Source organism: Aquarana catesbeiana, linkage group LG01, assembly GCF_042186555.1.
Source record: "Aquarana catesbeiana isolate 2022-GZ linkage group LG01, ASM4218655v1, whole genome shotgun sequence".
Lineage (NCBI taxonomy): Eukaryota > Metazoa > Chordata > Amphibia > Anura > Ranidae > Aquarana > Aquarana catesbeiana.
Genome location: NC_133324.1, coordinates 284051346 through 284077351, shown reverse-complemented (window position 1 = coordinate 284077351; position 26006 = coordinate 284051346). Strand labels below are relative to the sequence as shown.

General features: G+C 42.7%; 1 protein-coding gene across 1 annotated transcript in view; it reads right to left on the bottom strand.

Annotated features, from left to right (window-relative positions):
• Positions 1-12828: 12828 nt before the first annotated feature.
• MMP11 (matrix metallopeptidase 11) overlaps positions 12829-26006 on the bottom strand; it is a 46109-nt gene continuing 32931 nt past the window's right edge. The window contains exons 4-8 of the mRNA XM_073629194.1: positions 24037-24170; positions 23685-23929; positions 21926-22130; positions 16866-17126; positions 12829-16751 (exon numbers count right to left, since the gene is read on the bottom strand). Of these exons, the coding sequence (XP_073485295.1) occupies positions 16609-16751; positions 16866-17126; positions 21926-22130; positions 23685-23929; positions 24037-24170 (988 nt within the window). The 3' untranslated portion in view covers positions 12829-16608. The remainder of the gene's footprint in view (positions 16752-16865; positions 17127-21925; positions 22131-23684; positions 23930-24036; positions 24171-26006) is intronic.

Sequence of the window (26006 nt, the reverse complement as noted above, 5' to 3'; positions counted from 1 at the left end):
GGGCTTGATAAAAAGAAAAAAGCTACCTGCGCCTGCTGTCACTTATGCTGGCCATACAAAAACAATCTCTTACTTCAAAAAACATTTCATTTTAAGAATGTTCATTTGATTTTCTAATCGTTAGTGGGGGTCAAATCGACATTTGTTTTTGACCACAGTAACAGGAAAATTTGAAGGAGCAGAATAGAAAACTTCTTGGTCAAAGGAATTTTCAGACAGTGTATGTGGTTTTTGTTCAGAAATTACATTAATTTTAAAAGAGAAGTATTTTTTTTTTCTTCTGCTAATCATACCTATGTGGATGGAGCATCAGACCGATGCTGCAGCTGTCCCCCGGGGTCTCTGCACTGAGAACCGAGCCACCGAACATTGCCGATGGCTCGGTTCTCACAGATCCCCGAGAGGAGAGCTGATGACTGTCATTCAGCATTGGTCCTGCTCTGCTTCTCCGCGCTCATTGGAGTGATGAGCTGTGGAGGGGCGGAGGCTGTCTCAGCGGCTCGTTTAGATGCTGAGACTGCCATCAATCAAGGCAGCTGGCGGATCCAGACTTGGGAAGTTGGGATGACGCTCTGCCTCGACTGATGGCAGTCGAGGCAGCGGACTTCAGACCACTCTCCGCTGAAAACGGGTCACAGGAGTGCAAAACGAATTGCACTCCTGTGACCCATTGGAGAAGCCCAGCCAAAAAAGCTCAGGCTGGACTTCTCCTTTAAAACTGAATGTTAAAAGCAAGAGGAATTTTCAAATGACATTCTTTCATTCAGCGAATGTACAAAGATTTTTCGTAATAATATTCTCGTCCGAAAATCGATACGTGTATGGCCAGCATAAGGCTCGGTTCACACCTATGCAGTTTGCATTTGATCTGTTTCTGCAGTGCTTTTTGCTGTACATTTTGCATTTTTGCACACGCTATTTTTTTACGATTTGTGTTTTTCATTTTTTATGCTTTTTTTGGCCAATTCGCTGCACCGAATCCCACAAAAAGACACAAGCGGGCTTCAGATGCCCACATCAAAGATGACCACCTGCCTGTTTTCCGAGATCAGGTACATTTTTAAAGATTTAAAACGAATCAGCATGCATACTCTTCTACCATTATTCTAATTTAAATGTACAGGTAAAGACAATCAAGGGGGAGTTTTAAAAAAAAATTGTTTATGGTGACTGGAGCTCCACTTTAATGAATATAGAGCTGCATTAATTTGTGTCTTTTATATCTACTTGGATTTAAGGTAAATTTACTGCAGACATGTCAAATTGGTGTTTTCTAAGCTCCATGTGGCCCTCTCACCTCTTTCTGTTTAATGCTGAACTCTATGCATATATACAATACATAACTTAATGAAGCTTTGTGTTCATTAAAAGATCACTAACCACCTAAGCTCCGGAAGCTTTTATCCCCTTCATGACCAGGCCATTTTTTGCTATTTAGCACTGCGATAGTTTAAATGGTATTTGCGCGGTCATGAAATGCTGTACCCCAGCGAAATTTATATCATTTTTTCACATAAATAGAGCTTTTTTTTTGGGTGGTATTTAATCACCACTGGGATTTGTATTTTTTATTATATAAAGGAAAAGAGACTGAGAATTATGAAAAAAAAACAATATTTTTTACTTTCTGCTATAAAACATATACAATAAAAATGTTTTAAAAATCAAACGTCTTCATAAATTTTGTACAAAATGTATTCATTACGTCTTTGGTAAAAAAAAATATCCCAATAAGTGTATATTGATTGGTTTGCGTGAAGGTTATAGCGCCTACAATCTATGGTATATATACTGGAATGTATTTTTTTTTTCCTACTACTAGTAGCAGTGATCAGCGACTTATAATGGTACTGCGATAGTGCTGCGGGCAATCTGACATTGAGTGTGAACTGACTAACTGCCACTGACATCACCAGTGATCATAATACAGCGATCAATGACAATACTATACACTGTCACTGTACTAATGACCATAGACGGCCCGTCCATTAAGGGTGCACGGCACCGCCTCCCCCTATTCATGTGTCTGGCCCCTTTCAAGACGCCGGGCACATAAACTACAGCTGCGTTTTTTTTTTGTTTTTTTTTGAAGCACCTGATTAGACCCAGAGGCTCTAGTAGGCTTCAAAATAGGGTGTGCTTCGGACGCAGAGCATTGCGCTCAGAGCCCACCCAGGTGTGTTAGAATAGAATGAATATTCGCTATTCTAACACTGAATCGCCTCTCTGCCAATCAGGAAGTGCGGGTGTGCGGCGCGTTCCCCGATTGGCCGAAAGGAGAAGCGTTCTTATTGGCGCCGAAGAGGAGGGAGGAGAGTGAAGCCACCGAGCAGGGGAAGGAGATGGCCGTTTGTGATGTCTGCGGAGGAGAGTCGGGGAAGCCGTCTGTGGTTGAGGTAAGTGCACTGACTGGCCGACCTGACCCGACCACCAGCCGCCACTGCTAATGACGCTGGTTGGGAAGGGGTTAAAATCTTGGGTAATCAAGGGGTTAAATGTGTGCCTAACAAGTGTTCATTTGTGTAATGTGTGCCACTTTTTACTAAAAATCTCTTTGTTTCTTATGCCTGCTTTGCAGGTAGAAGAAACAGAGAGATCCTTCCCACTGTACAGAGCCCTGTGTTGATTGTCAAACTTCCACTGTTTACAACAACAGCGGGTTCTGGTGCGCGAGGGGAGCACACGTGCATGTGCCCTAAACCTGGGAACAATATGTTTTGTACTAAACCTGGAAACAGACGCGTTCCACACATTGCAGGTTGTTGGTCCGAAAGTGGTTAAAGCCCAACTCTAGGAAAATGAAAAATGAAAAAAATCACCCTTGCAGTGGAGTCCCCCCACATTGCAAGGGTTAAATGCTTGTTATGTCTAGGGATTTCTGTACAAGCAGATCTACTTACCTTAAATCCCTGCTCTGGTCAGCTCCAGCGCTCTCCTCCATGGAGCCATGGTCGCATCATATACAATTTTGCGACATTAACCCTGTATTGTACGCTGAGCAGGCTGCAGTGTGACCAGAAGCGGTTGCAGCTTACAGAGGCAGCTGCGGAGGACCAGTCTCATCGCTAGAAGGAGCCTGCTGGAGAGATGGATTAAGGTACTTATTCCTTATTCATCTGCCCCTAGACTACATTAACATTTAACCCTTGCAGTGCATTTTCCTGGAGTTGGGCTTTAAATATATTTTTAATGCAAGCCAAATAGGTACGTGAAAATGACTTAGTATTATCCTCTAGAAGTGCCCTGCATCACAGATCTTATTCTGGGAGTGAGAGAAGCAGCACAATAAGCCAATTAGTTCATCTGAGTGACAAAAGAATGAGCTTGTGATTCTGCTGCTTCTCTTTTACTGCCCAGTCACAGGATGTGGGAGGGACAAGACTGACAAGTGTTAGGCGCTTTTCGCCTGGGATTCCTCCGTGCAATGGATTCCACTTGCTCAATGAGGGATTGTTCCGCTGATCCCTGCTGAGCAGGCGGATGACAGGTCCTGTCCACTCCACTGTGCAGAGCAGACACGGACACAGCCCGCTCTCCTATATGGGCAGTGGCGTAGCGTGGGGGGTGCAGGGGGTGCCGTGGCCCCGGGCGCGACATTTAGGGGGGCACCAGTATGTGTCACTGGCTGCCTCCTCCTAATTTCAAATTCCTGTGTCCCCTGCGCTCTGGCCGCCATGTTAAGTGTCCGGCGCCCTGTGATTGGGCGTATGAGGGTCATGTGAGGCGTAGGGCTGGCCTGTCCTCGATTGCTCCTGAAGTCCCGCCTCCACACATGACCCCCCATATGCCCAATCACAGGGCGCTGGACACTGAACATGGCAGCAGGCAGAGCGCAGGGGAGAGAAGATACAATGTCTTCTCCTCCTCATCCGGATCGATGCAGGCCAGGATAAGAAGATTAGTGAGACTCCCTCGTGAGGGTCTTGTTACTGGCCTGGGGGGGGGGGGGGAGACTGTAGGCAGGACAGTGTAATATAGTATAGTGGTCATTATAGTGTAGTTTAGTATGGAGGTCAGTATAGTGTAGTGGACAGTATAGTGGTCAGTATAGTGTAGTGGTCAGTGTAGTGTAGTATAGTGGTCAGTGTAGTGTAGTATGGTGGTCAGTATAGTGGTCAGTATAGTGGTTAGTGTAGTATAGTATAGTGGTTAGTATAGTGGTCAGTATAGTGTAGTTTAGTATGGAGGTCAGTGTAGTGTAGTGTAGTGGACAGTATAGTGGTCAGTATAGTGTAGTGGACAGTGTAGTGTAGCATAGTGGTCAGTGTAGTGTAGTATGGTGGTCAGTGTAGTGTAGTATAGTGGTCAGTATAGTATAGTGGACAGTGTAGTGGTCAGTATAGTGTAGTATAGTGGTCAGTGTAGTATAGTGGACAGTGTAGTGTAGTATAGTGGTTAGTGTAGTGTAGTATAGTGGACAGTGTAGTGTAGTATAGTGGACAGTGTAGTGTAGTATGGTGGTCAGTATAGTGGTCAGTGTAGTGTAGTATAGTGGTCAGTGTAGTATGGTGGTCAGTATAGTGTAGTATAGTGGTCAGTATAGTGGTTAGTGTAGTATAGTATAGTGGTTAGTATAGTGGTCAGTATAGTGTAGTTTAGTATGGAGGTCAGTGTAGTGTAGTATAGTGGTCAGTATGGTGGTTAGTGTAGTGGTCAGTATAGTGTAGTGGACAGTATAGTGGTCAGTATAATGTAGTGGACAGTGTAGTGTAGCATAGTGGTCAGTGTAGTGTAGTATAGTGGTCAGTATAGTATAGTGGACAGTGTAGTGGTCAGTGTAGTGTAGTATAGAGTCAGTATAGTGGTTAGTGTAGTATAGTATAGTGGTCAGTATAGTGTAGTTTAGTATGGGGGTTAGTGTAGTGAAGTGGACAGTGTAATGTAGTATAGTGGACAGTGTAATGTAGTATAGTGGACAGTGTAGTATAGTGGTCAGTGTAGTGTAGTATAGTGGACAGTGTAGTATGGTGGTCAGTATAGTGTACTATGGTGGTCAGTATAGTGGTCAGTGTAGTATAGTGGACAGTGTAATGTAGTATAGTGGACAGTGTAGTATGGTGGTCAGTATAATGTAGTATGGTGGACAGTGTAGTATGGTGGTCAGTGTAGTGTAGTATAGTGGACAGTGTAGTATGGTGGTCAGTATAGTGTAGTATAGTGGACAGTGTAGTATAGTGGTCAGTGTAGTGGACAGTATAGTGGTCAGTATAGTGGATAGTATAAGGGTCAGAGTAGTATAGTGGACAGTGTAGTATGGTGGTCAGTATAGTGTAGTATAGTGGTCAGTGTAGTGGTCAGTATAGTGGACAGTGTAGTATAGTGGACAGTGTAGTATAGTGGTCAGTATAGTGCAGTATAGTGGTCAGTGTAGTGTAGTATAGTGGACAGTGTAGTATAGTGGTCAGTATAGTAGACAGTATAGTATAGTGGTCAGTATAGTGGACAGTGTAGTATAGTGGACAGTGTAGTATAGTGGTCAGTATAGTGTAGTATAGTGGACAGTGTAGTATAGTGGACAGTGTAGTATAGTGGTCAGTATAGTGCAGTATAGTGGTCAGTGTAGTGTAGTATAGTGGACAGTGTAGTATGGTGGTCAGTATAGTGTAGTATAGTGGTCAGTGTAGTGTAGTATAGTGGACAGTGTAGTATAGTGGTCAGTGTAGTGGTCAGTATAGTAGACAGTATAGTATAGTGGTCAGTATAGTGGACAGTGTAGTATAGTGGACAGTGTAGTATAGTGGTCAGTATAGTGTAGTATAGTGGTCAGTGTAGTGTAGTATAGTGGACAGTGTAGTATGGTGGTCAGTATAGTGTAGTATAGTGGTCAGTGTAGTGTAGTATAGTGGACAGTGTAGTATGGTGGTCAGTGTAGTGTAGTATAGTGGTCAGTGTAGTATGGTGGTCAGTGTAGTGTAGTATAGTGGACAGTGTAGTATGGTGGTCGGTATAGTGTAGTATAATGGTCAGTGTAGTGTAGTATAGTGGACAGTGTAGTATGGTGGTCAGTATAGTGTAGTATAGTGGACAGTGTAGTATAGTGGTCAGTGTAGTGGACAGTATAGTGGTCAGTATAGTGGATAGTATAGTGGTCAGAGTAGTATAGTGGACAGTGTAGTATGGTGGTCAGTATAGTGTAGTATAGTGGTCAGTGTAGTGGTCAGTATAGTGGACAGTGTAGTATAGTGGACAGTGCAGTATAGTGGTCAGTGTAGTGTAGTATAGTGGACAGTGTAGTATAGTGGTCAGTATAGTAGACAGTATAGTATAGTGGTCAGTATAGTGGACAGTGTAGTATAGTGGACAGTGTAGTATAGTGGTCAGTATAGTGTAGTATAGTGGACAGTGTAGTATAGTGGACAGTGTAGTATAGTGGTCAGTATAGTGCAGTATAGTGGTCAGTGTAGTGTAGTATAGTGGACAGTGTAGTATGGTGGTCAGTATAGTGTAGTATAGTGGTCAGTGTAGTGTAGTATAGTGGACAGTGTAGTATAGTGGTCAGTGTAGTGGTCAGTATAGTAGACAGTATAGTATAGTGGTCAGTATAGTGGACAGTGTAGTATAGTGGACAGTGTAGTATAGTGGTCAGTATAGTGTAGTATAGTGGTCAGTGTAGTGTAGTATAGTGGACAGTGTAGTATGGTGGTCAGTATAGTGTAGTATAGTGGTCAGTGTAGTGTAGTATAGTGGACAGTGTAGTATGGTGGTCAGTGTAGTGTAGTATAGTGGTCAGTGTAGTATGGTGGTCAGTGTAGTGTAGTATAGTGGACAGTGTAGTATGGTGGTCGGTATAGTGTAGTATAATGGTCAGTGTAGTGTAGTATAGTGGACAGTGTAGTATGGTGGTCAGTATAGTGTAGTATAGTGGTCAGTGTAGTGTAGTATAGTGGTCACTGTAGTGTAGTATAGTGGACAGTGTAGTATGGTGGTCAGTATAGTGTAGTATAGTGGTCAGTGTAGTATAGTGGTTAGTGTAGTGTAGTATAGTGGTTAGTGTAGTATAGTATAGTGGTCAGCGTAGTATAGTGGTCAGTGTAGTGTAGTATAGTGGTTAGTGTAGTGTAGTATAGTGGTTAGTGTAGTATAGTATAGTGGTCAGCGTAGTATAGTGGTCAGTGTAGTATAGTGGACAGTATAGTATAGTGGTCAGTATAGTGGTCAGTGTAGTACAGTGGTCAGTATAGTGGTCAGTGTAGTATAGTGGACAGTATAGTATAGTGGTCAGTGTAGTGGACAATGTAGTGTAGTGGACAGTGTAGTTCTCAGTGTAGTGGACCGTGTAGTGTGTAGTGGTCAGTATAGGAATCAGGTAGGTCAGTACTATTGTATTTGAAGGGATTCAGGGATAGCTAAAAGTCCGCAGGTTAGGGGGCGCAAATTACTTGCCTTGCCCCAGGTGCTGACAACCCACGCTACGCCACTGTATATGGGGGATTCAGATAGAAATGGATTGCCTGTCTGTTTTCATCCAATTCCATCCGATCCGCCAGACGGATGGAAAAATAGGACCACCATTCGCCTGGATTTTTGGACAGTTTCGGATTGGATAGTGGCGGATTTCAGCGGACATGTGTCTGCTGACATCCACCGCACCATAGGGGAGAATGCAAGGTCTGATCAGGTCCACCTAAAAAACTGACAGGCGGACCTGATTGGACCGCCCGTGTGAAAGGGCCCTTACCCATACTTAACTGCAAGGTTTCCTGTCCTGCCAGATAGGGCTGTGTTATGTGGCAGAGCTGTGTAAATCTCAGGAATGGATGGACAGAAATGCAAATCCTTTGGCAAATAAAATATCCCCTTATATGTATTTCAACTGTGAATTGATACAGGTCATAATGTTTAGCTTTATTTTTCAGATGAATACTTCAAAAAATGTTTTTGAGAGCTTTCTGAGCATTAAAATATTGAACATTTTAGTTTTAGTGACATGCAATGCACCATGTCTGTATTTTTCCACACAGTATGGCACTTCATTTCACACCAAACAATTGTTTTCTATGTGCCCTTGCGATGACTGGTGTTTATCCAATGTGAAAAAAACAGCAGTCGCCGCACATATTGTAAACGGGCCCTTAGGGGTTAGAATTAGGAGCACTTTACGGTTACATTTTAGGGTTAAGTTAAAGTCGTGGTAAAGCCTAAACAGTTGTTACCTTAACGCATTCCCCGCATTAAGGTAAAATATGTCTAGGTGTCAGCATCCCACCTAACCCCCCCCCTTTTACTCACCCGAGCCCTCGTTTGATCCAGCGCCGTGCAGGTCTGCAGCTATTCTCTCTCATCACTTCTGGGTCTCGCTGGCTTTACTGGGGCACCAGGAGCCATTGGCTTCCAGTGCTGTCAATCAAAGCCAGTGACAGGGGAGCGGGGGACGGGGCCGAGTCCCGCTGTTTGTGTCAATGGACGCAGCAGCGGTGCTCGGGTGTGAGCACGCACGAGTGCCCCCATGGGGAGAGGGGAGAGACCAGGAGCAGTGGACCCAAAAAGAGGAGGTTCGTGGCCCCTCTGTGCAAGTCCATTGCACAGAGCAGGTAACTATAGACATGTATGTTATTTTTTACATTTTTTTTTTAATTTACCTTTACAATCACTTTAGGTGCTCACACTCAGGTTAAAGGATCACTAAAGATAATTTTTTTTTTTTTAAATAACAAACATGTTATACTTACCTCCACTGTGCAGCTTGTTTTGCACAGAGTGGCCCCGAACCTGGGGTCCCTCGGCGGCTGTCTCAGCTCCTCCCCGCAAGAACTAATCACCTTCATGCGAGCTCCCTCGCATGGTGGTGAGTTCTTGCGGGTGCGCTCCCGTGATACAGCCGGCGGCCTTAGCTGCTCACTCGGCCCCGCCCCCCGGCGCACTACGTCATTGGATGTGATTGACAGCAGCGCGAGCCAATGGCTGCGCTGCTTTCAATCCATCCACTCTAGCCAATCAGCGGCCAGGCTGATCAACGAAGAGGATGTCGGGGGCGAGCGCGGGACTTTCGAGGGGTCAGGTAAGTGAAATGGGGGGGCCAGTATTGTCAGATGTTTTTTCACATTAATAGAATGCATTAAGGTGAAAAAACTTTTACCTTTACAACCCCTTTAAGTCAAGGTAACTTGTTTTGTCCAAAGCAACTGCACCACTTTTATTATGCTAAAAACATATTTTTTACAAATAATGTATAAATAACAGATTATGGTGTATGTTGTATTCAGTATCAATTTTGTAAAACTTCTGTTTGTTTTTAATTCCAAAACAGCTGGGAAGCGGTATAAAATCTGCATGAACAGGATGCAATAATTTGTAAATATCATAAACCCATATTTTATTCACATTAGAAAATATATGAGATGTTTAAACTGAGAAAATGTACCATTTTAAGAAAAAATAAGGTATTTTGAAAATAATGGCAGCAACCTGTCACAAAAAGGTTGAGAGAGGGCAACAAAAAGCTGGCAAACTAAGTGGTACTAACATTGAAGATCTGGAAGAACATTTTGAAACTAATTAGGTTAATTAGCAACAGATTAATTAGCAACCGATCAGTAACATAATTGGGTATAAAAAGAGCAACTTAACCACTTGCCGACCGCCGCACGCCGATGTACGTCCTAACTTTGCCAGCGGATATCGTTGTTATGGCAGCAGATAGCTGCCATAACCCTGGTATCCCCGTTTTCGGCCGGCTACAAGATAAAAGTGGTCTCTGCGGCAGATTCGCCGCAAGATCACTTTTATCGGTGGCGGGAGAGGGGACCCCTCTCCCGCCGCGATCCGGTGCCCTCCGCCGCTTACCGGAGCCGTCAGTAGCGGCGGAGGTGATCGCGTCTGTCCCCTTGCTGTTCCTGGAGACGAGTGAGGGGAAGATGGCGCCCACTCGTCTCCATGACACTGCAGAGCGGAAGCAAAATCAAAACGTCACTTCCGCCCATTTTTTTTTCAATGTCATTTTTTTAAATGACTTTTTTTTTTTACTGCATTTTAGTGTAAATATGAGATCTGAGGTCTTTTTGACCCCAGATCTCATATTTAAGAGGTCCTGTCATGCTTTTTTCTATTACAAGGGATGTTTACATTCCTTGTAATAGGAATAAAAGTGACAAAATGTATTCATTTTTTTTTAAACAGTGTAAAAATAAATAAAATCATATAAAATAAATAAGAAAAATTAAAAAAAAAATTTTAAACGCCCCGTCCCGAAGAGCTCGCGCGCAGAAGTGAACGCATACGTGAGAAGCGCCCACATATGAAAACGGTGGTCAAACCACACATGTGAGGTATCGCCGTGATCGATAGAGCGAGAGCAATAATTCTAGCCCTAGACCTCCTCTGTAACACAAAACATGCAACCTATAGAATTTTTTAAATGTCGCCTATGGAGATTTTTGAGGGTAAAAGTTTGACACCATTCCATAAGCGGGTACAATTTTGAAGCGTGACATGTTGGGTATCAATTTACTCGGCGTAACATTATCTTTCACAATATAAAAAAAAAAAATTGGACTAACTTTACTGTTGTCTTATTTTTTTATTTAAAAAAAGTGATTTTTTTTCCAAAAAAAGCACGCTTGTAAGACCGCTTCACAAATACGGTGTGAAAAAAAGTATTGGTATGACCATCATTTTATTCTCTAGGGTGTTAGAAAAAAAACAATGTATAATGTTTGAGGGTTCTAAGTAATTTTCTAGCAAGAAAAACTGTTTTAAACATGTAAACACCTAAATTCCAAAACGAGGCTGGTCCTTAAGTGGTTAAAGCGGAGTTCCACCAAAAAAAAATAAAAATAAAAGTCAGCAGCTACAAATTCTGCAGCTGCTGACTTTTAATATTAGGACACTTACCTGCCCAGGGCGCCCGTGATGTCCTCACCCGAAGCCGATCTATCCCTCAGCTTAGGGGTGGAGACACCGGCATCTTCGATAAGGGATTTAGGAAGTCCAGGAAGCCTTGCGGCTTCGCAGCCTGGTTCCCTACTGCGCATGTGCGAGTCGCGCTGCGCGATCTTACTGGTCCCTCAATGTAAAATTGCAAAGGCTTTAAATATATCATCATCTACAGTACATAATATCAAAAGATTCCAACAATATGGAGAAATCTCTATGCGCAAGTGGCAAGAACGAAACGCAATATTAGATGCCCGTGATCCTTGAGCCCTCAGATGGCACTGCATTAAAAACAGGCATGATTCTGTGATGGAAATAACTACATGGGCTCAGGAATACTTCCAAAAATCACTGTCTGTGAACACATTACACTATGCCATCCAAAAATGGTAAAGTTCTATCATGCAAAGAAGAAGCCATATCTGAGCATGATCTAGAAACGCTGCCATCTTCTGTGGGCCAAAGCTCATTTAAAATGGTCTGCTGCCAAGTGGAAAACGTTTCTGTCGTCAGACAAATCAAAATTTGACATTCTTTCTGACAACTATGGGTCCTCCGGACAAAAAGAGTAGAGGGATCTTCCAGCTTGTTATCAGCTCTCAGTTCAAAAGCCTGCATCTCTGATGGTATGGGGTACATTAGTGTGTATGGAATGGGCAGCTTGCACATCTGGAAAGGCACCATCAATGCTGAAAGATGTATCCAGATTTTAGAGCAACATATGCTCCCATCCAGACTACGTTTCTATAAGTCAAGGCCTTGCATATCTCAGCAGGACAATGCTAAACTGCATACTGCATGACAACAGCTTGGATTCATTGAAGAAGAGTATGGGTGTTTAACTGGCCTGCCTGCAGTCCAGACCTTTCACCAATTAAAAATATTTAACTTGGTGCATCTTGAAAAGACGAAGAAGACCTAGCACTGTTGAGCAGTTAGGCTTTGTGGATTTTGCAGCGGTTTGCGTTTTCCGTCAGCTGCGGTAAATGTAGGCCTCGTGTATATGAAGCCTTAAAATCCTATATCAGCTAAGAATGTTGAAGAAGAGGGGATGATTCACCATGGTAAACATGACCTTGTCCCAACTTATTTTTGAGACATGTTGCTGCCATCAATTTCAAAATTATTTTTTTCCCCCTAAAATAGTACATTTTCTCAGTTTAAACATTTCATGTTTTCTATTTGCTATTGTGAATACTGTAAAATATGAGATTTGCACATCATTGCATTTGGTTTTTATAGAGATTTTACAAAGCATCTCAACTTTTTTGAAATTGAGATTGTAGAATGGGAAAGCCCCTGGAATGGAGTGGACTTAAAATGAAACTTCAACCAAAATGTTTTTTTTTAAATTATTTTACAGAGTATAGGAGGGGGTATACAGAAGTAATTGAAAGAGTTTGCAATCCTTCCCTAGTCTTTCGAAATGTTCCAGTCTAAAATTCTACTTCTTAGCAATTACATTGAAAACGTTTTGCCTCTTTCCTGATCTCCTCTGTTTTTGAAAATTTTGACACCTTGAAGCATATTTAGAAAAAAATTAATCAGTGAAGGTCTTATGGAATGTTTGCCAGTTGAACATTCACCATCACTTAATCAATTTGCCATACTTATAACACAGCAAATGGGCTCTTGGTAAATGTGACAGCCTGAAAATGTCTGGCAGATGTATATAGTACAGCAGTGGTTCTCAACCCTGTCCTCAAGTACCCCCAACAGGCCATGTTTTGGGAATTTCTCTTAGATAAAATAACTGTCCAACAGACCAAGCCATTGACTCTGATTTAAAGCACCTGTGCAAGATAAAGGAAAAGCTGCAAACATGACCTGTTGGGGGTACTTGAGGACAGAAGTGAGAACCACTGTAGTACAGCATACTACTTGAATACCATTACCTGTAGTGTGCCGAGTGCTCCAGTGTTTCTTGTTAAATATTGCTAACTAGTGAATGCACAATTGTTTAAAAAAACAAAGTTTGTTTATTGCAGATCATAAAAAATATATATACAACATTAAAGTGAAAAGGATCACATTGGTTATTTAAAAATTAGCAATTAACCATAACACTGCATAATGGCTTTTTTTTTTTAGAAGGGATACCTTTATCAGTTAAAGTCTAATTGAACTTGCTGTTTAATCAGCCAAATACCTTCCAAGTGCATAAAAACAAAAAAGGTGAAAAGCCTTAAAAACAGAAAAGCCTGTCCTCTGCCAGCATGCTAAAAAAAGGATTGTTGCTTCTTGTGTGGAAGCAGTAGTCTTTCTGCAAAGGTCCAATCCATACCCTGCTGAGTCAGAGCTAGAGTTTTCCAATCAGTAGGGAGCATGAGCTCTGCTGATTACTATTGGTCTGACTCAGTCGGGGGGGGGGGTCCTTTTCTGCTTTTCTGCAGCAAGCTGCCAGGGGCAGGCTTTTCTATTCAGGTTGTTGAAACGAAATGTTAGACTTCACATGTCTTTGTTTTGATACACCTGGAATATATTTAGCTTGTTTGAACTGCAAGTTCAGTCGGGCATTAACACATTGCAATGAACACTTTTTTGAATATTTCATGATAATATCCATTAAATAATATGTATTCAACCAATAACAGGTGTCAAAGCCTCCCAAGCACTTGAAATTACAAGGAAAAATTGCCACTATATTAAAATAACACTAAACTAACAGAGATGTGCAAATATGAAACGTTCAGTTCTACCAAAAAGTCTTTAAAATGCCCGGCAAACTAATTTTCTGTGTTTGCAACCTATGCACAGAAGATATTTAAATGGTGGTCTCCCCTCACCAAGGTTCTAGCCCAGGGGTCTCAAACTGGCGGCCCTCCAGCTGGTGCAAAACTACAAGTCCCATGAGGCATTGCAAGGCTGACAGTTAGACAGGCAGAGGCATGATGGGATTTGCAGTTCTGCAACAGCTGGAGGGCCACCAGTTTGAGACCCCTGTATCTAGTCAAACACACCAAGCATAAAGTTTACTTTCTCCATAGCTGGAGGGCATTTTCATGCTGATATGCTTATGCTTCAAATAGAGAACATAAAATACCCCCTCCCCCCCCCCCACACACACACACACACACTTCTCAAACAGCAGCCCTGTGCTGACAGAAATCCAGCTTTTTCATACCTTTGTTGACACAAGAGGTAGTGTGGTAAAGTTATTTGAAATGACTATTGCAGCTACGCACTTCATTGGACTACTGGTATTTAGATTTTCTCTCTCTCTATAGATATACATGTATGTATGTGTGTATATATATATATATATATATATATATATTTATAGAGAGAGAGAGAGAGATATGTACTGTATACTAAACCTTGTGGACAGCCTTCACAGAAGAGTTGAAGCTGTTATAGCTGCAAAGGGTGGGCCAACTCAATATTGAACCCTACGGACTAGGATGACATTAAAGTTCATGTGCGTGTAAAGGCAGGTGTCACAATACTTTTGACAATAGTGTGTGTGTATATATATATATATGTTGGTGTATATATATATATATATATATATATATATATATATATATATATATATATATATATATATATATATATATATATATATATGTGAAATGTGCCTTGCCTTCATAGAAATATTTACTATGAAACCTCACAATCCCTCTTTTAGGATATCCTAAAGGATATTCTAACGGTTCATGGTAAAATAGTTTTATCACTAGTTTCATTCAGAATCATAACAGAATCATAACTCAACTATGATCCAAAAAAACACAAATTCAACCCCCTTATGCATCAATATATTTTACAGTAACCAAAAACATGGGTCTTATGTGGTTTTATGGCTCTACCCATGGGGGAGCCATACCCAAACAGATTTAGTCTAGTAGCCGGACCAAGGGGATTAAAAGTGATACCCACGTATAATATAGTTTTTCTGCTATCCAATTTGTTGGTCTTTTCAGTTCACATTTTTGAGATTTTTTTCCCCAAAAAAACTTGAAGTATGATGAAGTAAGAAAACCATAGAAAAGTCAGATTTTTTTTCTATGATTTTTCAAAAATGCAATGTATATTTGTTTACACTGGTGTCAGTCTCTTTTTACCTTTTAATGTGGACCAAGATGAATAAATAGGAGAGCAAATGAAGACCTTTACTAGTTTGCTGGGCAAAAGTAGCAACTTGCCTACTCCCATTTTAATGCAGGTAAGTTAGAAATAAGCTCCTAATTCCCGTGCCACCTTCTGAGGCATCCCTGCTTGGTAAAAACTTGAGGGGAGCCCAATGCTGGTGTGCCAAGTGGTTATTTAAAGGGAGGACCTTACAGATGTTGAAAAATGTTGGATTTAAAGCAGATAAACCTAATATCTATAATGTCATGAAAGCTTTAATATGTTATGTAATGTCAAAAATTGTTTTCAATCTTTTGTTCATGCACTTCCTGTTACAGGATGAAAACTGCTCCTGCATTGTCACCCATGCATTGCCACACCAACACACATTGTGCAGTTTCGGTTTTCTGATTTCACTATCAGGAAACCAGTCCAGAGCAATGATGTGAAACTGTACTGACTGCATGTACACAGGAATTAGCTGAAGGAGATCAGAAGTGCTGAGGTGCAAACAAAGATATAAAAAGGTGAAAAAAAGAAAAAAAGGTATTTTCTGAAATCTAAAGCCATGGTGTAATTGTAAATTAGACACACTGCTTTAGCAAACTAAATGATGTCTGGTTGGGATTTAGATCTTCTTAAATGTTATTATTGCAAATTGGTCCAATCCTGGTTAAATCTCAACCTTTGCAGGTCAGTTTGGTCATCTCTGTTAGCTAGTATACGGGCAATGCAACTTTCTTACCCATTTTGGTTGGCATGTTTTCCAATCAGCTTCTGTCCTTTTCCTCTACTACGTTGGGTTTAATTTGCAGAAGAATAATTATACAGAATGCTCAGGCATTAAATTTTAAGCACCATGTGAAGGTATCCAGCCATCGTTCAACATAATAAGAAGTAATTTGTCAAATATAGTTTATCGTAATACAAAATTGTAATTAGTAAGGACAACACTTGCTGTTTCCAGACAGTAACATGTATTAGCAATAATGAACCATAGACCTTGTCCGGTCAGTGACCAGCACTGATAGAGGTAATGGCTTTATACATACACTAATATTAAATTAAAAGTCTTTTTTGGCACTGTTTTAAGTTGGTGTAAAATCTTCATTGGCTCCAGGAACATACGCATTCCATTGCAATGAATGACTGAATGGTCACTTCATGATTTTTCAGTTGCGAGCCTTGTTTGATTTGTCCATTGAAGGGAGCGGTAACTCTGTAAAAACATTTTACAAGGGCAGTGACCCTTATATAGATTAAGATGCCATTTCTGTGACCTTGTGTAAATCTGAACACTGTGGAAGAGAGTTGACCGTGTAATACCGCACACAACTGCAAGCTACTTCATTCATTGACATACCATGTCAGTTTTTCGCCTGTCATGCCAATATATAAAATGACTTGACATAGGGTAGCAACGTCCCTTTAGTAAACTTTGTACAGTACCTGAAGTGTGAAAACCTTTCTGCTGTGTAAGAAGATTGTTGGGTAACAAAACATAAGACCAGAATACAACAAAAATAAAAGACTGGTCACCTCTTGTCTCTATACATTGCAGTATAATCTGGGGCATGAGGTTCCTCAGAACCTTGCCAGAATAGGTGAACCGAATGGAAAGTTAGTGTCCCATCGAAGTTATTCCAACAGTATTAAAATTCAGCTTCATCGCAATGAATTCACTGAAGAAGACATTGCAGGACAGTTGAAGAAATCCTGGCTGACCAAACGTGGATAACCCTCCATAACTTTCACCTGTACTGGGTCAAACTTCCAGTAGTATCTGCCCCGCAAAAAGTAGGCAAAACCTGGAACACAAAAAAAGTCATAAGTATTAGGAGAACATTTTTTTTCTATTATTAATGTTGTAATGGGCAACCAATTCCATCAGTTTATACCTAAAAACTTATTTGCAATCTTACCATGTTCATCCTGGAATGCGGCACTTATTCCTGGAGGTACTCCTCTCCAATCACTCATACTGCGTGAGTGCCAACTTTCCACACGACGGGTGTCAGTATTTATTCGCCAATACCCTGTTCCTCTGAATAGGTATGTTTTCTTGTTCTTGTCAGTACCCCATAAAAAGGCAGCTTGAATGCTGGTTACAGACAATCCAAGGTCTGATATCTGAAAGGGGCCTGTGACCTGAAGCTTTGTATCAAAAATCCAAAAACGTGGTCCTATAATAAAGGAACTCAAATGTCATGGCAAATAAAATTTTTACATATGTAGTATCTAAATTGGTGAAAATACTATGGTCACAAGGAATGCAAGGGTCCCTAAGTTTGCATACAACTCAAGCTGCAACCCCATCCGCACCACTCAGGGGACCAGTGGCGGCCTGTGCACTGTGGGCACACGAGCACCACCCCCCCATCCATCCTTTCAGGACGCTGGGTGCATGGATTTCTATGGCAGGGGTGGGAGGGGGTGTTACTGTTTGAAGCACCTGATTAGAGCCAGAGTCTCTAAAAGGCTTCGAAATAGGGTGGGCTCGGGGCGCAGAGAGTGCGCCCTGATCCCACCCAATTGTGTGACGATAGCGAATTAATTTTCGCTATTTTCACACTAACCTTCCTCCCCGCCAATCAGGAGGCAGGGCGGCAGACCTGTTTCCTGATTGGCCAAAGCGCCAGGCCACCCCATTGGATGCCTGCCGCTTAGGAGGAGGAGTGGAGAAGACATGCTGAAGGAGCTGCTGAGGTAAGTCCTCTCTGCCAGAGCCGTGTGCGGGGGGGGGGGGGGGTTCGGTGCTGCCAGAGCTGCGCTTGCGTTGTGAGCTGCACGCGGGGGGGGGGGGTTGGGGTTGGCTCTCGGTGCATCCAGAGCCGTGCCTGTGCGCAGGGGTGTGCTGCCGCCAGAGACATGTGGGGTGTGGGGGTTGGGTGCTGGCAGAGCCGCGAGTGGGGGGGTCGGTGGGCACAATGGCTGCATATGATGGGCACAAGTGGCTGCATATAATGGGCACAGGTGGCTGCATTTGATGGGCACAAGTGGCTGCATTTGACGGGCACAAGTGGCTGCATTTGGCGGGCATAAGTGGCTGCATATGATAGGCACAAGTGGCTGCATATGACGGGCACAAGTGGCTGCATTTGACAGGCACAAGTGGCTGCATATGATGGGCACAGTGGCTGCATATGATGGGAACAAGTGGCTACATATGATGGGCACAAGTGGCTGCATTTGACGGGCACAGGTGGCAGCATTTGATGGGCACAAGTGGCTGCATATGATAGGCATAAGTGGCTGCATATGATGGGCACAAGTGGCTGCATATGACGGGCACAAGTGGCTGCATATGATTGGCACAGTGGCTGCATATGATGGGCACAAGTGGCTGCATATGATAAGCACACGTGACTGCATATGATGGGCACACGTGGGTGCATATGATGGGCACAGTGGCTGCATTTGATGGGCACAATGGCTGCATTTGGTGGGCACATTGAGGCTGCAATTGATGGGGGGGCAGTATTTTTCAGTTTGTTTGTGCCCCCCCCCCCCAAAAAAAAATGTGGAGCACCAGCCGCCACTGGAGGGGACTTTGGGGACCTTCACACACTGTGTAGCTCCCAACTGTCCCTGATTTTAAGGGATTGTACCTCATTAGGAACAAAGTCCCTCTGTCCCTCTTTCTTCCTCATTTGTCCCTCATTTTGATCTGATCTATATACTTGTATAAAAATGCACCATTTATCTATAAAAAAGTGTTTTACAGTATTAAACCTTTCATCCAATTACTAAATTGTTACATTTGTATATTTCAAAAGCCAATATAAAGGAATAGTAGTGGTAATAAATAACTTGTGGGTCTAACCAATCATTTTTATGGTTAAGGGGGCATGGCAGGGAATGTGTCCTATGCCTACATACTTTTGCTAAAAAGTGTCCCTCTTTCCCATGTCAGAAAGTTGGGGGGTATGCATACTGTAATCGTGTAGTTAGAGGTTTTCTGAGGATCACTGCTAGAAGTCAAAGTGATCTGAATATTCCCCCTGTACACTAAAGTATCACGCAGATATCTGAAAGTAATATTAAGCAACATGGATTCCCTTGTAACATGATGCCTGCAGTAGCATAATACATGACCCGAATGATGGGAGTAGCAGTACCAAATAGACTATCCCTACTATAAATTACTAATTCTCTATACCTTATGCATCATACCTAGTAATCTTCTAGGTCAGTGTTTTTCAAGCTTTTTTCAGTCAAGGCACCCTTTAGAACTGTGCACAATCCTGGGGCACACCAGTCTGAGGGCTTGTTTATAGCAAGAGGTGTGTCTGAGCACACACCTTTTTGCATGTTCGCGCATGTCACATTTTTTTAATGCGCGCAAATGTATATGCATTTGCAAATGCATGGAGGTCTCATTAAGAAATAATGGCACTCACATGCAACTGCAAAAGGCGTGCAATTTACCTCACTGCACCTGGTGTGAAGAAGCCCTAAAATGTAGTGTGTGCGGCAGAGTTTAGTGATCCAAATTCCCCCTTCTAGCACAAATTCCCCACCAAATCCCCTCTCCTAGCACAAACCCCCCTGCTCCCAAATCCCCACTCCTAGCACAAACCCTCCTCTAACTCCCCCAATCCCCTCTCCTAGCACAACCACTTCAAATCCCCTCTCCTAGCACAACCCCCCCAAATCCCCCCTCCTAACCCTCCCGGTACAAATCGCCCTGCTCCCAAATCCCCACTTCTAGCACAAACCCCCTGCTCCAACTCTCCTACTGTCCCCTTTTCCAGCACAATCCCCTCAACCCCCCCCCCCCCCCAATCTCCCCTCCTAGCACAAATATGGGCTGTGCTCCTTCCTCACTCCGCCCCTCATCCACAATTTCTGCTGCCTGCACAAAAGCAGTGTGGGGAGGAGATATGGGCAGTAGTCAACCCCTTAACTCCCGTGCACTGTGACTCTGAGCCCGCACGGCTCTCTCCTCCTCCTCCTCACTGCAGCTATGTGTACTTGTGTACTATGGCCGGTAAAACAGAAATCTGTAGTGCTGCCCGACCACAGAACCCCTGAGGACTCTCTGCAGCAGGACTCTTTGCAGCACCCCAGTTGATAAACCCTGTTCCAAGTAGTATCTCTTATTATTTTTTCCTGGCTGCAGTTCACGTGAAGTTTTCTGGTGCACATATTATAGACAGTACACACTATCCAATTTCTAACTATTTTCTAAAATATAATTCCCTTTTGCGCCTTGTACACCCTGTGTCTGCAATCTACTTGTGCCCTGATCTTTTCTTTCACCTGGTGAAATATTGTGCCCTAGGGTTTGTTGTCTCATTGGGCAGTGAAATAGTAGGAGTTAGATATGTCAGGAGCTGGCAGAAGCTAGAAAATCTTCTGTGCCTTAGGGTTAATATGACACGCCGAGGCTCCTGTGTGCAGACACAACCATGGGCTAAGAATGTGCGCAGATCCCAAGACCCGTCCTAACTTGTATCATCCCACCAATATCCAATTTGCTGAATGCAAGATCAAAAGCCAGACTACATCTCCATTTATGGCTGTGTAATAATAGTTTCCTCATTCTCATAAACATGATGTGCCCTGAACTGTACACATTTAGAATTGTTACATTTCCAGTTTAATGACATATTGCCCTACAGTAATTTGTTTTTTTTCTAAATGAACGTTATGTATGTGAGTGCTGAAGTAACGGACCTCTAGCTGCTTTTTATTACTTTCTGTTTAAACCTGGCTGCAACAATGACATCTTTGTCTTGGCAGCTCTAATTGCTGTTTCAAATGGACTACTGCAAAAAAACATGCTGCAAGTGCTCCTTTGAAGTATGTAACATCTTAAAGCCTTATGCTATATGTACTCACGATAGGAGTTTCCGTCAACAAAACCGTGAATTTATTTCCGACGGATGTTTGCTGAAACTTGTCTTGCATACGCACGGCCGCACAAATGTTGTCGGAAATTCCGAACATCAAGAACTCGGTGACGTACAACACGTACAACGAGCCGAGAAAAATTAAGTTCAATAGCCAGTGTGGGTCTTCTGCTTGATTCCGAGCATGCGTGGAATTTTGTGCATCGGAATTGTGTACACACGATCGGAATTTCCGACAACGGATTTTGTTGTTGGAAAATTTGAGAACCAGCTCTCAAATTTTTGTTGTTGGAAATTCTGACAACAAATGTCCGATGGAGCCTACACACGGTCGGAATTTCCGACAACAAGCTCACATTGAACATTTGTTGTCGGAAATTCCGATCGCCTGTACGCGGCATTATGCATTTCTTCGTGAACCAAGACCCAGTGCCAAACAGGGCGTTATTTACCTAAGAGCCCAACAGTAAGGTTATTTTGAGAAAATCAGTACATTATTTCTGTACTTGTAGTAGTTTTTTATTGATACCTACCATAAATCAGGGGTTATCTGAATATTTCCCTAACATAGTAATAAGGTGCAGATCTTCCACATGGTAATTGGAATCACCAAGATGATATAAGGCCCCTTTCACATGAGGCGGACTCCGTTTTCTACGGAGCCCGCCTCGGTCCGCCAGCTCAGCGGGAGATCTGTCCGTTGATCTCCGCTGAGCCGGCGGATGACAGGTCCCTCTCTGCTCACTGAGCGGGGAGGGGCTTGTCAGGCGCCGCTGCCGCCTATGGAGGGATCGGACGAAAACGGACAGCGTGTCCGTTTTCGTCAGATCTCACCCGATCCGATCCGCCAGCGACGGATCTGGACGTAGAGCCATCCGTCTGCTTTTAGCGAATCGGACGGGGTCGGATGTCAGCGGACATGTCTCCGCTGACATCCGACGCTCCATAGGCTAACATGGATCGCCCGTTCAGGTCCGCTGACAGGCGGACCTGAACGGTCCGATCGTGTGAAAGGGGCCTAATCCGTTAGAGTTTAATGATCAATGGTAATGCTATTTTAGCAAACTGGTGGTCGCCATTAGAGACTGACAGCTAAGACTATTTTGGTAGCGGTGTATTCTGCTTACCATAAAAGAACCAGATGTTCCCAGCTGAGTCTTCCAAAGCAGCATCCACAGACTCAGGGATTCCTTTCCAGTGCCGGGAAGCCAAAGCAGGATAACCACTTTGCAATTTACCTCCTCTGAGGCGCCATACATAGCCGGATTTGAAGAAAAACATCTCCCCACGGATTGTAGATACAGCATCAAAATCTGTAGAACAGGCATCAGGCTGCACGAAACATAAGCCAAAAATGCTGTAAGTAATACATGGAGCTTAAGCTGTTATTTACTACAATTACATCCAAAAGATATCTATAGAAATTTGTGATTCCAGAATGCAATATTTTTAAATTAGATGTTTTTATTATATCATTTTATTATTTATTCTCATAAATACACAAATGATCAAATGAATGTTGTGGGATTGAAAGCTCCTATTCCTTGTTTTTGGGTACCTTTACAGCCCTTTTCATGTCATGATAATCATATACATTCATTTCACAAGTCGCCAATGAATATCACATTGCATTTTCTGATTATAAGTGTTAACAGGCAAATCTGCGTGCTTGAGCCTTTATCAAAAAGATACATTGATTGTTAAAATGTATGCTTTATACCTCACAGTTTTTCTAGTAATTTTAATCCAATCAAAGCACACAGGGGGGTTATTTTCTAAAACTGGAGAGCAAACTCTGCATAAAAACTAATCAGCTTTCAGGTTTTAGTCTGGGTTCACACTTAGGCCCCTTTCACATGTGCGGACAGTATGTCAACGTTTTCGGATGAAATGCGGACATGCGTGCATCCCTATGGGATAGCGGGTGTCAGCGGATGAATATCCGATTCTGCAGACGGAGGAAAATCCTAATTTTCTATCCGTCTGCAGAGCGGATCGGATGAACATGAACAGACGGTCCGTGTTCATCCGATCCCCCCATAGGGGAGAGCGAAGATCTGACAGGGCGGTCCCTGCACAGTGTGCAGAGACCGCCCTGTTATCCGCCGGGTCAGTGAGGATCAACGGAGCGATCCCTGCTGAGCAAGCGGATGTTCACGGGGCGGATCATCACGGATCCATCCCGTGTGAAATGACCCTAAAGGTTGCCACATCATCCCTTTCAAATCGAAAACATTAATTACACAGTTTATGTGACTGATTAAGGTGATAATTAAACTCATTTGGTGCCTTATCTGGATTAAATTAGCCTCAGAACCTGTGTAATTCACGTGTTTGGGTTTAAAAGGATGAGGTGACAACCCTATTCACACTAGATGCGTTGCCGATTCACTGCTAAATGATTCGGCACTGCATCTAAATCGCTATCTGTCCATGCAAACCTATTGCTGAGTGTATGTTAAGTTAAGGACACCCCGCAATTGGTTTACAAAATGCAGCACGATTTGCAGAATCGGATCGCATGGGTGTTCACACCAAGCATGGGTGATCCGATTCTGGTGTGGCCAAAAAAAGGATCCTGCACCAGTTTAATGGGAATGTGGTGCGATTTGAGCCATACAAATCCATGGCTCAAATTACATCCCAGAGACACCACATGTAATTCACACAGGAATGTGCTGCAATTCCTGTGCGAATTACATGCAGTGTCCCACACCGCATTAGTGTTAACCCGGGCTCATTACCAAAGCTTAATTGAACCAGCTGAAATTAGAAGCTAATTGGCTGCCATGCACAGCTGCATCATATTCTGAGTGCACCAGTTTTAGTAAATCTGCTCCGCAGTGTGATAAATGTATACATGTAGATAAGTGAGAATCTTCTAACCTCTGAATAAGGGATCTCATTGCTCTCAGGTTCTGGCTGATTGCCCTCTGGCTTTGGAGTTGGAGCTGTGGTTGGGGGATGCGGTGCTCCGTACAAGTACTGAATGCCTTGCTTATCGTCTGTACTAAGACTGAGTGGGTAACGGAAAGAGTAAAATGGAGACATCAGTGACTTGGAGACTGAGGAATGTTGCAAGCCCAGCACATGTCCAAACTCATGAGCAGCTACTTGCAGAAGATCTGTGCCTGCAATACATATGAAAAGAAACATTTTCTAGTTCAAGTACAGGATTTCAGTGTGCAGCAAAAATTATGGCAGCCATTCTTGTTTGTAATTTATAGCTAGAACCTACCTATACTGTTACCAATGGTCCAAGCTTCATCATAGTCAAAATGTACATCCCCCTCTCTGTGTGTCTTTGGAAAGAAAGCATGTGCAAGGATGCCCCCAGGACCATCGAAAGGCAGGTTGTCTCCATGCCAGTACCTGTAAAGTATTGTATTGCAGATTATGTCAATATTACTGTTATGATCCTCCTGGTGCCGCTGCTGGCTCAGAGTATATCTCTGTTCTGATCTCAGGATCTGTTTCCACTTGTGTCTGAATGTATGTACTCTTGTATTACACTAGTATTAGTAGCACTTAGTAATAATAAGTGCTTGCACTAGTATTTACCAACATGAGTAACCCAGAATTGGCAAGCACATCAAGCAAAGGAACCAAAAACACCATATTTTATCAGGTTGGTGACCACCGCTCCAGGTAACTGGGTTTAAATTTCCCGTCCTCCGCTGGGTGAATGGTTGTGAGAGCTCCAGGTGCTGGCGATTGCTATTCCAATGGTATAGGTGCAATGAAAAATCTGGACTGCCGCACTCCGGATTGGAAAAATAAAGGTAAAATCTTCTTTATTGAAAAAATGACATGGTATAAAATGCGTACATTGCTCTGTTGAAGTGATACAGCATAACCGCTGACGCGTTTCACACTCCCATAGAGCGCTTACTCCATAGCTTATGCTGTATCACTTCAACAGAGCAATGTACGCATTTTATACCATGTCATTTTTTCAATAAAGAAGATTTTACCTTTATTTTTCCAATCCGGAGTGCGGCAGTCCAGATTTTTCATTGCACCTATACCATATTTTATCATTGTTAGGCTCCATGCATACTGGCTTAAAAATTGCTGCTTCTACAGGAATTTTGGGTTTTGCCTGTCGAAGCAGATTAATGTTATCCTATGTGTCCATGCACATTAGGATGTTAGGAGGCATATTTCAAGTTTAACGTTTAGAGGCAGAAAAAAAACCCTTCTGGTTTGCGTTTGCGAGACAGAAAAGATTTAAAACTCTCCTGATCTCGTCTAAACTTTGTACAAAAAATTCTCTATATGAGCATTTTTTACTCCCAAGAGAACGGACTTTTTTAAGCCAAGTGTGCACGGAGCCTTATGCAGCCTTTAAAATTGCCACCAATGAGTCTTATGGGCTGTGCACACGATAGGATTTTCCGACAACAAATGTTGGATGTGAGCTTGTTGTCGGAAAGTCTGACCGTGTTTATGCTCTATAGAACATTTGAACATAGAAGATAGAACATTGTCGGAATTTCTGCCAACAAATGTTTGAGAGCAGGTTCTCAAATTTTCCGACAACAAGACTTTTTGTCAGAAATTCCGATCGTGTGTACACAATTCCGATGCACAAAAGTCCACGCATGCTCAGAATCAAGCAGAAGAGCCGTACTGGCTATTGAAATTTGTTTTTCTCGGCTCGTCGTACGTGTTGTACGTCACCGCGTTGTTAATGTTTGGAATTTCCGACAACATTTGTGTGACCGTGTGTATGCAAGACAAGTTTGAGCCAACATCCTTCAGAAAAAAATCCACGGTTATGTTGTCAGAAAATCCTATCGTGTGTACATAGCTTAACAGTGTGATGGGGAATTTAATTTAACTTCTTTTTGCGGAAAATAGTTGCGATGTGGATGGATCTACAGTATCTCACAAAAGTGAGTACACCCCTGACATTTTTGTAAATATTTTATATCTTTTCATGTGACAACACTGAAGAAATTACACTTTGGTACAATGTAAAGTAGTGAGTGTACAGCTTGTATAACAGTGTAAATTTGCTGTCCCCTCAAAATAACTCAACATACAACCATTAATGTCTAAACCGCTGGCAACAAAAGTGAGTACACCCCTAGGTGAAAATGTCCACATTGGGCCCAAAGGGTCATTATTTTGTGTGCCCACCATTATTTTCCAGCACTGCCTTAACCCTCTTGGGCATGGAGTTCACCAGAGCTTCACAGGTTG